The 15283-nt window shown below is 36.6% G+C and overlaps 1 protein-coding gene and 1 long non-coding RNA gene across 20 annotated transcripts in view; one reads left to right on the forward strand and one right to left on the reverse strand.

Annotated features, from left to right (window-relative positions):
* The window catches only part of LOC140526793 (uncharacterized), a 90059-nt gene that overhangs the window by 50852 nt on the left and 23924 nt on the right, over window positions 1-15283 (forward strand). Inside the window, exon 2 of the long non-coding RNA XR_011974528.1 lies at window positions 7955-8041. This is a non-coding gene — a long non-coding RNA (uncharacterized lncRNA). The remainder of the gene's footprint in view (window positions 1-7954; window positions 8042-15283) is intronic.
* Window positions 1-15283, reverse strand: part of EPB41L2 (erythrocyte membrane protein band 4.1 like 2) — a 283916-nt gene that overhangs the window by 24473 nt on the left and 244160 nt on the right. For 5 of the 19 annotated variants that reach the window (XM_072643315.1, XM_072643314.1, XM_072643311.1 and 2 more), the window contains 8 exons: window positions 14854-15000; window positions 13281-13382; window positions 10421-10462; window positions 8836-8889; window positions 8087-8626; window positions 5871-5993; window positions 3202-3300; window positions 1831-1911 (listed from right to left, as the gene is read on the reverse strand). In XM_072643315.1, the coding sequence (XP_072499416.1) occupies window positions 1831-1911; window positions 3202-3300; window positions 5871-5993; window positions 8087-8626; window positions 8836-8889; window positions 10421-10462; window positions 13281-13382; window positions 14854-15000 (1188 nt within the window). Of the gene's footprint in view, window positions 1-1830; window positions 1912-3201; window positions 3301-5870; window positions 5994-8086; window positions 8627-8835; window positions 8890-10420; window positions 10463-10688; window positions 10857-13280; window positions 13383-14853; window positions 15001-15283 lie in introns of all 19 variants that reach the window. The other 14 variants (XM_072643319.1, XM_072643318.1, XM_072643313.1 and 11 more) reach the window with 7 other exon arrangements.

Here is a 15283-nt window from a genome sequence, read left to right on the forward strand (position 1 = left end):
TCTCTACTAGACTATAAAGTTCATGAGGACAAGAATTATGTTTTATCTAAATTTTGTACTTACACCTCATTGCTGAGCATGGTGCTCTGATCAGAGTTGGTGCTTATACATTCTTTTGTTGTTGATGAGCCTGTGTATATCTTATATAATAGACATACATACACTTCTACCCCTTATCGCAAATATATGCTTTCATAAACTGTAAATCTTCTCATAATACTAAAAATACTAAAATTCCCTTCCTCTGAGGTCAGGTTCTATTCATTTAGAAATGATTAGCTCTGATCTGTACCTGATCCAAGCTATAAGAATCAGTGGTGTATTACTGTATTTTGCAGTAAAAGGGCTCAGCTATCTTTAAATGTAGCAAATTAAAAACACAACACACACCTGATATTCATATCAGCTAGTCAGCTCCTTTAAAAGTTTCCAGTATACCACCTATTGAAAACCATTTATGTGGCCACAACTCAATACTAGGAGTTCATTCACAATTTTCCTAGACTCAATTAATTTAATGTCCCACTTTTTCCTGCTAAACTAATAAAGATAAGACAAAGTGCAGAAGAGATATAGCTGATTCTGGAAAATGCACAATTTTTCAGGATTATTAAAAAATATCTTTAAAATTAAACTTTTCAAATAGTTTTGGTTAAGTAACACACCAGCAGCTAATCTCACTATACTCATTCATTTTATTTATTAGTAACCATCATGGATAGGTTATCATTAATTCTTGTAATACTGGTGACTTACATTATTTTTGACACATCAACAAACTGGCCTCACAACTCAACCAACTGCAATCCAGTAATACTTTCCCATCAAAATAATGAAGCAAAATCAAATACGGAATTTTCAACCAACACTATATTCATTTTACCTCAAAAGAAAACAAAAAAACAAATAAAAAACCAACAATTATATGAAATAACCAAGAAAAAAAAGGCTCTATAGATTATTCTAGCTTCAAAAGTATAGGTGTAACAGTAGGGGAAAAATAACATTCTATTTCCTGTATTTACGCAGTTCTAAACACTACTTTATTTTCATACTAAGCTGTAATTCTAAGTAGGCCAACTAAATATGGTGTGAGAATAAGCACTGGTACATGTGCCTTTGGGTCAAGGAAAAAATGGAAAAGGCCTAACTCAGGGGTTCTTAAACCTTTTTTTAAATAATATTTGGCTACCTGAATTTGAATATAATTTATTTCCTTCATAATCCTATGTAAATTAACCTCATGCTTTTTAAACATTATTCTGAGGAGGAGTCCACAGGATTGACCAGACTGAGTGGCGTAGGGAGAGGGGAGATGATACAAGTTAAGAATCCTTGGCCTAACAGAAGTTAAGCTATGCACCTAAAATATGTTTTTATATTTTGCTTCATTTTTCAAAATCATTTTGGTTTGTTTTTCTTTTATATGTGTTTTGAGAATGATGCCAGAATATAATTGTTAGGTATGTATTAAACAGGGTTTGATATTTACTTTATAGAACAGACTTCGGACAGGGACTTATTTTCTATCAGTCTACTACTACAAGAAATAAAAAGCAGGCACAACTGCTGACATAAAGGAAGTAATATCCCAGATTATCAATCAATCAATCAATCAACAGCCATTATTACATACCATGTGCCAGGCACTGTGATAAGCACTGGAGATACAAAGGTAAGATAAAAGAAGTTCTTGACGCAATCTGAGCATTACTATTGAATATTTTTGAGTCAAAGGTTTTCTGAGAATTAGGTATTCAAAAACGGAACACATGCAAAACTATATGAATACACATGAAAAATCCTGTTTCTACAACCTATGAGACTCACCTGGTCATGATCAATATCAGCATCTCCTGTGATGACAATTCGTTTCTCAATTCTTGTTTCTGACACTCCACCTTTTACGGTCTAAAAGTCATAGGGGAAAATAAATCGGAATAAAATTATTAAAATATGTTTCTATTTAATCAAAGACAGGAGAATGGGATCTAGTATTGTATTACGAGGCAACTAACTAGACCCTACTGGAAGAATGAAGCTAATGGTGGTTTATGCTTGAAGTTATAATGAGCACTGTTGCACCCAAAGATGGAATAAGTTTCCAAGTGCAGTTAAGCCCTAAGATGTACTTGTCCAGAATCACTTGAAGTTAGAATAAAAATATAAAGTAGACTGCTCTTTTTGTTGTTGATTTGTCTGCAAACTTTGACTTGGTTTAAAAGTTGGTTAAAAAAAGTTTTGGTATTTTTTTGCAAGTTCAGTAAATTAGTTGCTTTGGTTTTTAAAACATTTTATTTAATCCAATTTGCTTTTTAGTGATAGGGATTAACATATGGATGCCTAGAGGAGTAAAGGGAGGAGAGGGGAGAAGACACTCACATGTTTTCATGTCTTAGTTAAGTTCACAGGGTATGTCAGGGAATAGTCTCTAGAGATTTTGTTAATCTACTTACTACAAAACAGCATATGACATTTTATTACAGGCAAGAAAGCTCTATGTCAAATAGTCCTTTCAGCAAACAAACATTTAAGAGTCTGTAAATCTCTTAGATTCCTGAAACCACAAGGGGCAATGTTTTTAAAGGATTCTGGTGCATGGATAACATGAAATTTAAAAGCAGGTTCTTTTAAAAAATAAAAGTCCTGGCAAATGTGCCGAGGGACAAGGGAGAATGCCCAAAAATATTTCAAAGTATTAAAAAAAAAACCCTAGCATCACTGATATGGAAAAAATGAATAGGGAAAAATGGATAGGAAAATAACTCTAGGAAGAAATTTTAATGGTATGTGGTTTTATCAGATGATCAAAATGGTACTTAAACCACAAATAAATGACATAAAACATTTAATAGCAATATTTTTAGCCAGTATCCTCCTTAAGATGCTTTGGGAGACTAAGCTTTGTAATACTTACAAAGTCTACAGTGCTTATTTTTTTCATCAACATTGTAAACAAATGAACTTTTTAATATCTTCCTCCTCTCACCCTTTTAGGATGACTGTGTATATGATACAGATGAATCTGACTTCAAAACCTGAGTTCTTAAGTGATGGAAGTGAAGTTATGGCATTTTTAGTCTTAGCATTATCACTTTAAAGCTGTACAGTAAGAGGGTGGGATGAAGAAAAAAACACAATTCAAAAAAAGGTAAATTATTATGAAAGGACCATCTTTTAGGTTCATTTTAATTACTTTACCTTGGTGATGTGTGTTGTTGTAGTTGTAGACACGGATTCAGAAGTGATGGTTTGAGCGGTCAATAATGTGCCAACATCACCACCAGCACCACCATCAATCTTTATATAGTTTGGGAGGAAAATAAAAAGTAATACTTAACTTTGAGTATTAGTAGTGAGGAAAAGAATCTCCCCCTACCACTGAACAAGAAACTATGATTATCTTTTTTGTTGCAAACATGTAGAATCTATAGAAAGAAATGTATTCGTATAGGGTAAGCCATTGGCTAGGAGACCATCTGGTGGTTGGACTGTAGAACAAAGATAAGGTAGAAGTCAGTTTTACCAAATAAAATTGTAAGAGATGAAGGAAAGGGAAAACAGGAAGATAATCAGGAAGAGAATCTACAGGTAAGGAATCAGAATATTGAGAGGGCTTTGAGTGATTAAGGGAACCAGTTATTCCTAGTCTCAGTTTTCCCCATTTGTGAAATGAGGGGATGACATTTGAGGTCCCTTTCAGTTCTAGATAGCAAGTCCTATGGTCACAGGATAGAAAGGTAGGCTTGTGGCTGAAAGACTCAGGAATACTTGAGGTCCAGAAGAAAAACTGCAGAAATCAAACTAAAAAGTTTATTATGTGACCCGGAAAGAATAAAGAGAGTACTTGCACTAGAGGGAACTTAAAAGAACGATCTCCTAAATAAAGATAGCAACAGGCTGATCTCAAATGATAGGTGATCTAGAAAAATGGACAAAAAAGGAACAGAAAACCCCTCCCAATACTATAAGACTTGACCTTTTATAGCTGTCTTCTATGATGATATTTTGTGCCTGTATCATTGTGTCTACATCTACATCAGGCCTGCACAACCAATGGCCCACTTGCCACAGGCCCAAGGATTTTGGGCAGCCCAAGAAACATCTTTTACATTTTCCACAGGCTGCTCAAAATCTTTGGACATGCCCACAAGCCACCATAAGTGGCTGTAAGGTTGTGCAGGCCTGAGCTTTACAGTTAATACTATGATAATTTTCACTTCAGTGGCTTTTGGTACACAAGCTAGCTGTCAACACCTTATAATAGTGGTTCCTGAACTTTGATCTCAGGGGCCCTTTACACTTTTAAAAATTATTGAGGACCCCAAAGAGCTTTTGTTTACGTGGGTAACTTATGTAGTGTGTTATTTAACATGTTAGAAATTAAAACTGATAAATTTGTGAAATATTTATTCACTCTTCTAAGAATAACAATAATAAACATAATATGATACCATAATGTTTTTATGAAAAATAACTATATTTTTCAAAATAAAAGAAGTGATCATTGTTTTACACATTTTTTGCAAATCTCTTTAATGTCCAATTTATTAGAAGACTTCTAATAAATAATAAAATAATAAATAATAGAATGTTTCCGCATTCAAGCTGTTGCCAAATCTTGAGGTTGAAGTCTATAAAGAAAATCTGGCCTCATACAGATACATAGTTGGAAAAATGAAGAATATTTTAATAAGCAAACAGCATCTTAGTCCTATTATGAAAGTAGTTTTGACTTTATGGAGCTCCTTGAAAGTTCTTGGGGGACCTCCCCCCAGGAGTCCTTAGATCTCAGTTTGAAGACCTCTGCCTTACAGTAATAAGGAGAAATAGGAGATATAAAGGTGGAAGTGCTGCCCACTTTGGGCAGAGACATTAGTAACGACAAGGGAAGGAAAGTCAATCTGAGTCGGGTGATTCATCACACTTAGTAAGCTTCATTTTACTAAATTCAATTAATTTGACTCCAATTCTCAGACACTCACAAAAAAATGTAAGAATCAATCCCAGGGGAAAAAGTGAAGAGGGCTGAAAGAGCTAAAATCCTTTACAAGTAAAATAGGTTGAATGTAGAAACAATGTGCCAAAACAAACTTTCATGATGGCTCTTAGAAAAACAACATCTTTGTATTACCTCCCCTCTCCCTCTACCCGAATAAAAATATCTCCTAAAAACTTACCTGCTTTTGTTTCTGGAGTATGTGTGGTTAATATCAAATATATGCCTATAATATCATTTTGAAAACTATGTATTTAAGACACCATACACACTGAGCAATGCAACAAGGGAACAACTTATCATACACAATAATTAACTCTTCTCAGAAATTTAAGACTTCTTATGGGCAAAATCATTATTTCACATACTTCAGTGACATTCTGAAAAGTTGAATGCATCCAGCACATTTGGTATCTCTTGAGGGAAGCCACGTTTATACTTTATTTCTACTATTTTCATAAACACTGACTGAAGAACAACCTAAAGTTTAAAAACACATGTGTGGCAAACTATAGATGTACATGGTAACATGTTTCATATCACAGAAAGTCTTATATACTCTAGTACCAAATTAAGAGATAATTGGAAAGGCTTTAAAAAATAAATAAAAATAAAATGAAACATAGGTAACACTAAATTTCTAGTTTTCTAAGTCTGGTCCACAGGGATGCATTTCTATTTGAGTTTGACACCTAGCTGTCTCATCAAAGGGAAGGTACCAAAAGATATCTCAACCTCAGGGGCATGTGAATCACCAGAAAATAATAGAGAAAGATAAGACAAAATAAAGTATAAAAAATTAAAATATTAACCCCCTCCTGTACATCCTCCAAATTTTCTGGCTTTTTTTTTTTTTTTTTTTTTTTTTTACCTGTGGAGATTCATAAGTGATGGTTTTGGTCTCTGTTTGGACAATTGGGACTTCCTTGGTGGAGATCTCTGTTCTTTGTGAAGCATCAGAAATAGTTACCATCTCTGTTTTTACCACTGGTGGCTGAAGTGGAAAAAGGAAGGAAACAATTAGTTCTAAATGTAATTAGGTAAAGTTGTTTAGTGGAGCCGCCAAAATAGCCATAAGAAACATCCACACATGCATTCACGCACAAGAGAAAAAAGAATCAGCAGGGAAAGAATTTAAGCAAATCATCTTTCCCAATACAGCAAGAAATCAAATAGGAATGAGGGAGAGGGAAAAAAAAAACAGTGATTTGAAATCTCTCATCTATTCTACTATACTGAGAACACATTCCCTCCATAAGGTAGGTGTCAAACCTATCAAACCTGGATTCACCCCTCAGGCTTAAGCAAGTAACAGTAGAATGCAAGAAGTTATGCAGAATGAAATCCACAACAGTTGGCTATAATTCTATAAGGTGACCACTTTTTAGAAGTCAATATGGCAGACACCAGAGATTTCACTGCTTGTATCCCAGTTTGTATAAAGGTGCATTCACGGGCAGATGGTGTGGAGGCTCAGGTGGATTTGTGTTCGCTCTTTCCTCATATTCTTCTTATCATTCCCACATACAAAGGGTACAGTGAGGAAAATGTTGCTTTCTTGAGAATTAACCACAGAGTTCTTTGTTTAAAGAAGAAAAAGCTGTGTTTTCTCAACATCACAACAATTAAATTTTAAATGGGATCAGAAGAAAGCTACCATATCCATTTTGTGTTAGGCGTAGCTAGAATTCTTCCCCAGAGTGCTTTAAAATGGCCTCATGAGCTGGCATCACTTTAGCCTGTTAAGCAAGTGTCAGACTCAGCTCTGGATCTGCAGTGGCAATGTATCCTTGAAAATTAATTAAAACAGCAGCACTATTAATTCTTGGAAATCACACTCTGAAAAGACCTATCTGTGTTGGTTTAAATATTAACAACTACATGTTAAAAGCAAACAATAATAATAATGCCACAAAAATAAAATCACAGGCTCTCAAAATGCATGTTCATGAGATAAGAACATAGCCTTAAAAAGTAAATAGCACACAAATCTTCATTAAAATTTCAATATACAGTCAATTGAGGATTATAAGCCCTAACAAAGGGATGGTATGTTTATAAATATCTAAGAAAAAATCTAAACATCTTGTTAACTCAGCTCTAGATGCAGATAGACAGTGTGCATAGTTAATATTCCCCTCTACCTACAAAACAATTTGGACCACCAAAGCAGGATTACTAGAAGTCCAGGAAGTTGATGGCAACAGGGGGAGAAAAGGGAAAGACATAGAAATGCTATGGATAATCCATAAGACATTTAATCTTGCTGCAAACAATCCAGAATTGACTGTATAACAAAATTAAGGGTGAAGGAGGGGTCTCCGATTTAACAGGCTCTCTAGTTGATGAGGGCTGGAAGGAAGCTCTTAGACAAATCACACAATCCACAAACCTTCAAAACAAACACCACAATGACATCCCAAAAGCAAAGCTTTGAATCTGCAAGGAGATACTACCAGAGTATGGCAGTAATAGGAAGTGCTGCCCTCCTTAACATTGTTTCACCTGGATAATCTCTTCCTGGCTCCATTCCACTGATAATGCTCTAATTATCTGGGAGATGAAAGAGATAGATCTGACACTGAGCTGAAGACTGAGAGAAAGTTTAGTTGCAGAGACCAAACCCAACAATAAGAGCAGGAAAACGCAACCACTCACCACCCTTTGGGACACATTTCTCCACATTCAAACAAAGATCAATTTTCTTGTAGAAGCAATAAAAAAAGGGACATTTAGTCAGCAGAAACTAAAGACAAGACATATTCTGAAATATTTAGAACATGCAAGGACAAACTTAAATGTGAAATAGGAAGGAAAAAAAATAAAGGGCATGATATAGTGGCTGTAGGATGTATGGTGCCCTACCAGATGATCCAGTTGCAGCAAAGAAGTTAGAAACCATGAATTAAGCTGGTAGAAACTCCCTGCTCATCCGTGGTTTCTCTCTTCCATTAGAGAGAGAAGGGTCTGAATCTTGCTGAAATCCCTGAACAAGAACTGGGAGGACAGGAGGAAGAAGAAAAGGCAGGTGCTTTCACCCTGGTAAGTGATGCTCTAATTCAGCTCCCGCTTGGTGCTCCCATTTACCTCTGAACAACAAATGATTTCTGGCAAGACATCGATGCCAACATGAGACACCTCTCCATTTACTGGGTGCTGCTCTTCCTCAGTGTCTTCTCTCTCATCTTGCTCATCTCCTTCTTTTAAACTCTTTTCTCCACAGACCTTTTCCCAGGCTGCTCTGTCTGCTGTGATGGGCTTCACAGAGTCGGCTCCTGGAACTGCTTCCCCATGCTGCGCCACCTCAGAGGCTGCCTCTCCCTTCCCCTCCTCACCCTCTTCTGCACTTTCCTCCTGCTCTTCCCGGATGGTACCCGTGGTCCCCCGGTGGTGGGGTCGGTACTCTCCCACATCTTCTTCCTCACTTTCACTGCTGCTGCTGCTGCTGTTCTCTGAAGACAGTGAGGGGGAGTCTTTGTGTGTCAGAGACTCCACCTTACAAGTCTCCCCAGGATCACTCCTGGGTACTTTGTCTCTACCGTTCACACCTTCTGTGATGACTCTCTCTTCTTTCCCAACCTCTGCCTGCTTCTTCACCTCCACTACATTCAGAGTCTCATGTGAACTCTGTACAAAAAAAAATGGATGAGGAAAAACAAATAATATATGAATAAACCAAAAAAAGGGATGAAAACAAAAATTAACTGACGGCAGGTTCATGTCATGGAGAAAAACAAGGATGATTGTGATGGGCTGACTGAAAGGGAAGAGGGGGAAAATGTGAGGGTGATCAGACATGACAAGCGATGGAAATTAACATGGAAAAATGGGAGAACCTTAACAGCATCGTTGGCTCCAGAACAAGGCCCTTCTGCTGTGGGAGCACGTTTCTGTGGAACAAAAAGCAACCAAGGACACAAAATCAATAATGGTTTACCTCAACACCCACCAAAACAAATATGACACAACAAAGGCAGAACAGAAAGAAACAACACCTTCAGGAACCCTTTGCTCTTATCACACAAAACACAGTCAATACAAGCACTAGAAGCCTAAGGATCTAACTCCTTGATGACCCCCACCCCTCAAAAAGCAAACAAAACAAAAAACCAGGCAAAGCCCCCTTTCAATCCTACAAGAACCTCCTATTACATCTGCCACCTTAAATTAAAGCATCAACACTTAAATCCTACCAAAGCCCACTGATCTGTGAGAGTAACAGCTTCTTGATTTCTCTAAACTGTTCTAGAAAGAATACTGTTGTGTTTCTGTGGACTAGAAAATTCCTCACCTCAAGAATCCTAAATTAATGCATTGTCAAGAAAATGCTATCTTATTTGAGAGAATGGAGTTAAATTCCACATCTGGCTATTAATTCATACAGACTTCCATGGAGGCTAGCAAAATGGAACCCTAGAAAGTTTAGGCTGAATGATGATGTTCTAATGCCGGTAATCTGACTATATTAAACTGAAACCATTTTTAGTGTTTCAGATGCTGTCCCCAACAGCTTTCAAGATAATATTCTTTGAGGCTAATTACAATTTACTCTAGGTGGATAATAATCAAGATATGTAATAGGTGCTTAAAAAGTACAACCTAAATAGTTTACTACTGTAATCACTACAACATGACACATATGGCTATGAGGGCCAGCAAAGCAGGATCTTTGGCTGTTTTTGTTCATGCCAAGAAGTACAATGCCTCCAAATAATGTGACTAAGGAGGATCTTTCCCACCCATTGTTGGGCCAGGGAAGGTTTGTAGGAAGGTTCACACCTTTTGTTCACGAGGCACTAGTTCTCAAGGGATATGATACCCTTTGGTTCTAAAAAGTGTTTCAAGACTCTGAGGCACGAGTTTTATTTTGGGGCTTAGTTTTTAGAAGAAGGTTTACGTGCCTGGATGAGAGACTCTGGGAAGCCGCTAAGCAGCATCCTGGCTTTGAAAACCCAGATGTTAGTGCTTCCCTCTCTGCTAACTATGGTCAGACAGTTGGACCTGTCCATTTGTGATATATGTATTGGTTTTCTCTGTATTTTCTCTGAAGTTCAGGGTGCTAGTCCTCTGAACTAGGTGAATGATATATGTGCTTGATTAAAGGAAAGATACATGTGCTTGATTAAAGCAACTGTTAACTCCCTAAAAGTTGTCTTTTCTTTTATAAATGCAGATCTAAGAACCTATGATAACAGGCCCCCCACGTATGTTAGGGTGCTTATTGTTACAATGGCACGCTGAAATGGTACACTTTTATTCGGGGAATTTTTTCCCCTAAAGAGTTTTCATTCTTTTAAAAATCCAATTACAAGATAACTTGCTCATTAAGCAGGTTGGGAGCCACAGTTTCACTTCTCAAGGCAAGGAAATTTATATTAGGAGGAAGAGATGTTGCTATGATACAGGTGAAGGGAATATTACCATTGGAAGATGCTTTCCTTTCCCAAGATGGCTCCTAAACACCTGTCAATGGGAATAGAGCCATATTGTAGACTCAAATACCCACTCCCCTACCCATCTTTTTTCTCCCCATGTATCATAGTTATTAATACTATTTCTCCTAAATGGAGTATATTTTACTAATAAAAGCTCACTCCCCTCCTCCCCACCTAGTGAATCTTCAAAAATCTTATTCCTTCACATGTGGCTTTAAAGAACAGGAGAGGGAGGAAAAAAAAGCAAAATGCACCTCAGGCAACTGTGAGAAGGGCGAGGAAGAAAGCATTTCAGAAGGTACACTATAATTCGCAGCAGAGCCCTCTGCTGTCCGAATGCTGGTTGAGGTGAAGGTGGCTGTCATGCTAGCAGAAAAGCCCTCTTTACTACATAAAATTGATATTATCTCCTCTTCTAGGCTCTAGACAGTTAGAAAGGGAAAGCAAAGAATTAACAACAAAAGAGAAGATACAGACAACACTGACCTATGAAAGGAAAGATTACACAAGACGGGAAACATAAAGAACAGTATAAAACAGAAAGAAAGAATTTCTCATTCTAAAAAGGTTCTCTGGGCCTCATCATGTCACTCCCTTGCTGGGGAGCCATGGATGGCTCCCCACTGCCTATAGGATAAAGTGTACTAAGTGCCAATCTGAGCATTGGCTCAGGCTAGATTATTCTCTGACCCTCAAATATTCCAAGTTTGGTCCCAGTAGATATTCAGTAATATTGGAAAGAATCACTGAGAACCCAAATGGAGAACGTACCTTTCCACCACCACCACCCCCTAGCCTCTGTAAAAGAAATGACACATGGATCAATCACACTTCAAATTCTTGGGTTTAAGTGCCCAAAATCATTAAATGGCTTGCCCCAGGTCCCAAAGGCAGTATCACTGGTATCATGTGAACCCAAGTCTTTAGACTCCGGGGACAATGCTCTTTCCATTGCACCATTCAGCAAACACTACTAAATCAGCTTTTCAGACAGATGATGAAAATCCAGCAAGGAGAAGAAGAAAATGAGAAGCCCCTTTGAGAAATAATAAAACCTTACATTTGCCTAGCACTGTATAATTTGTAACATTTTCCTTGCAATAAGTCTCTGAGGGGGATATTGCAAGTATCACACCCATCTTCATTTTTAGAGATGGGCAAAGTGAGGCTCCAAAACGTTCAGGATATTTTCCCAGAGCTTGTGTCAGAGTCAGAACTCGATCTCAGGTCTCTAAATTACATCTCTAATGCTCTTTTTACCTGCATTCTTCTGAGTGTTGCACAAACTTTTAAGGGTGTTAAGAATGGGTGGGTTTCAGACTAAAAACCATACAAAAATAGTGAAAAAATGGGGTTCAATTTCTGAGAGGAAACTGGAAAAAATGACAAAGCTTTAATTTCTGTTGTTAGTGAGAATGAGGATGAAGGTTCTAAATGTCTACATCCTAACTCCATATTTTGTATGGTCAAAGAGAAAGGGATATGACTTTTAAATGGAATACTGGAAAATTAACTAATCCCTTCCCAATCTAAGGGAAAAAAATTCTGTTCCTCCTTTTTCCATTTCACTTGATTATAATATCATCATTAAAAACACTACTGTGAAAGTCTTTTGATCTCATTAGAATTGGGGTAAAACGCTCTTTGCATATAAAGATTAAGTTAGGCCAAGAGAATGTGAGAACTGTGGACTTAGATACCTACTATTAGTAGAATCCCTAATTTCATGGATGAGGAAACTGAGGTAAACCCTCCCTTCCCCTCACCCTCAATGAAGTAATTTCCTCAAAGTTGCTGACTTGCCATTAGCCAGTCTGCCATATGTTCTGAGTTCTTTCAGATGGAGTTATGTTAATTCCTGCCCTGAATTATGAATGCATTCTGTGCTAGAAGAACAGCTAACTAGTTTATTGAGGGATAGAGAACCCATGAGAATTAAATCTGGAACCCTATACTCATTAACAGAGTATTCTAACCAAGTGAGCTAATTAGCCCTAGAGAAAATACCTTTCTACAAAACACTCCCTTTCCCCAAACCTGAGTTATTGCATGGTAAAGGCAAATTGAGTAATTCCAAGTGTCCCCTCAAATAAACTAAATTCTCTAATAGCAAGACCATGCTGTTTCTTTTGCATCCTCCCAGTGGGTGTGGTGTACGTGGCAAATACAAAAAACACACTGTGGACTGACAGTAACTGCCCTCAAACAAGGTAAACATTTGCTCTGCAATACAGAAGACACATGAAAAGCACTGGAGAAAGAAGAAAAAGAAAGTGAGAGAATTCTAACTTGGCAACTTAGCACTGGTCCTTTCAAAGAGCAGAGGTACTGTTCACTGGGTTGAACAGAGGTTTGACGGGCTGCCATAGTATATCACTACCTTTTTCTAGCCTAATGAAAATTTAGCCTCAATGTAGTTCTAATTTTAAACAGTCACATCTCTTAAGCATTCACAATTGCCACTTTGACAATTTCAACACAATATTTGCAAACACCAGGTATTTTCATTAGAAGTCATGCTTTTTCCAATTCCACTTTCCAATTTCCACTTCACCCAATTCCAGGGAATGCCTTGGATGCCATCTGGGATGACAGTCACTTATGCATTCAATGCATAAGTCATGATTTAAAAAAAAATTCCTGAGGAGTAGTTACTTAATTGATATGTTTTGATCCAGCAGCTATCAAAATACAATTTTTTAAATGCAAAATTTAAAAGAAACCTGTTCCAAGGGGGTTCCCTCCCCCCCCCCCAAAAAGTTCACAGATGCAGAAAAGGGACTCCAATAGTCAGAAAAAGAAAAGGGGAAAAAGCAAAGGTAGATACAAGGATGCAAGGTGAACACCTTGTCTGTCTCCTGAGCTTTTTCTTCAACAATCAGGGCTGCTGGGATCTGCTGCTTCTCCTTCACGGGCAAAATATCCACTTTGAAAAGGTGATCTTTTCTCTATTATTTTAAACATTGAACATAATTAACACATAACACAAATACAAAATGCCCATAACAACACAGACATGAAATAAGTTTGTAGGTCAGTAGAACAAACATTTCAGGGAAATGAGACAGTGGGCTTCTGAGGAGTCTTCTAACCTTCTTAATCTAACACACAAGCATACCATCACATCATACATAAAATTTATCCATTATAAGAGATATTCATCCTGTTATAAAAGAATGAACTCATTTTATCAACAACTTCAGCATACCTGAAAGGAAGAATATAATAGTCATAAATAACAATCCTAAGCATCCACTTATATACCTTAAACCTTAATTAACACCTCAAAACATTTCAGATATAAAAATGGAATATTATTGTTCAACTGCTTTCATTAACTGACCTCTAAATTAAAGAATTTTTTCCTTTTAACCTCTCATAAAGCTCCTGATTTCATAGTTCATATAGTTTTTGGTTTTTGAAATATGGAAATAGCAAAAGTGATATTTTAATACCTGGATCATAACTGGCTGTGATTTTGTAAACTACAATCTAAATCATGACATATTACAATTAATTCACTAGAGAATGTGAGTTTGGAGGAGAAAAGACTATAGTTACACTTTAAAAAATAAAACAAAAAACTAGAACAAGTAGCATAATAAATCATTGCCTTCCTAAGTATAAAATCAGTGCCCATGAATGTCATTTGTGAATGACACACTAGTTATTGGGGCCAGGAGCTAGAACAGATGGAGGCCTATTTTTTTCATTCCAAAAACCTTTATTAAGCACCTATATTATGCACTAGTATTGTGCTAGGCATACAATGAGAAAAATGAAATGGTCTCTGCTCTTAATGGATTTATACTGAAGCAAAAGAGAAACAAAACGAAGAGAGTATTCTAAAAAAAAATTCTTATTTTGGTAATGAGGACAAAAGGATGGGCAAAGTATATTACGATAACCTTGGTAGAAAACGTTTTGGAACCACTAAGTCCTCACTTCAAAATATAGACAGGTACAGAATTGTATGCATTTTATTATTTCTGTTAACTTAAGAGATATTGACAGGAATATCGTGAAAATTAGAAATTTCTTATCTATTATCTTTAACTATTAACCAACTTCTTAATGTAACCAAGCTCAAACTTAAACCTTTAATACCCACTGCAATGCCTTGTTGTAGTTTTTAATTCATGCTTCAATGGTTTTAGATAAACCCTGTTGCAACTAATTGAACTTTAAAAAAAATGGGCCTATCTCTTCTCACATTCCTATCCAAGAATGGGTTCTGTGACTATAATAAATTGTTAATATATATTTAGTATTTTAAGAAATTGTTAGAACAACTTTAAAAAATTGAAAGGGAAACATTTCATACCTTCCTGATGGAGATTTCAACATAGCAGGCCAGAAACTTTAATTTTACTGAACGGCCCAAACAAAATACATGCTCACAAATATCTAGTGACATACCCCTTGTGTCTGTTGGGACAAAGGTGTGATACGTCGTTTTTCCCACTCATTGGGGCGTGGTTCTGGTGTGGATTCCATAAAATGGCGCTTGAGTTCACTAATGCTAGCCTGATGTTTCAGTATGTCGTCCTGGGTCTTATCCAGGTCCTAGCAATGTGCAACGTAAAAAAAAAGAAAAAAGAAAAAAAAAATCCAAAGGGACAAAAACAAAAGAAAAGGCCCAGTAGGAAAAATAAAAAACAAAAACACAACAAAGCAAATTTATATAATTGAAAAAATAAAAACAAGAAAAATGCCAAGTCTCAAAAGCCATCTTGCTATTCACAAATTACCATGTGTCAAAATTTGAAAAACAGGCAACTAATTTTCTTGTCCCCATTCATATTTAAGACAGTTCTAATTTTCCTTCCCCCCCATCTTTGCATTCTAA

Source organism: Notamacropus eugenii, chromosome 2, assembly GCF_028372415.1.
Source record: "Notamacropus eugenii isolate mMacEug1 chromosome 2, mMacEug1.pri_v2, whole genome shotgun sequence".
Taxonomy (NCBI): domain Eukaryota; kingdom Metazoa; phylum Chordata; class Mammalia; order Diprotodontia; family Macropodidae; genus Notamacropus; species Notamacropus eugenii.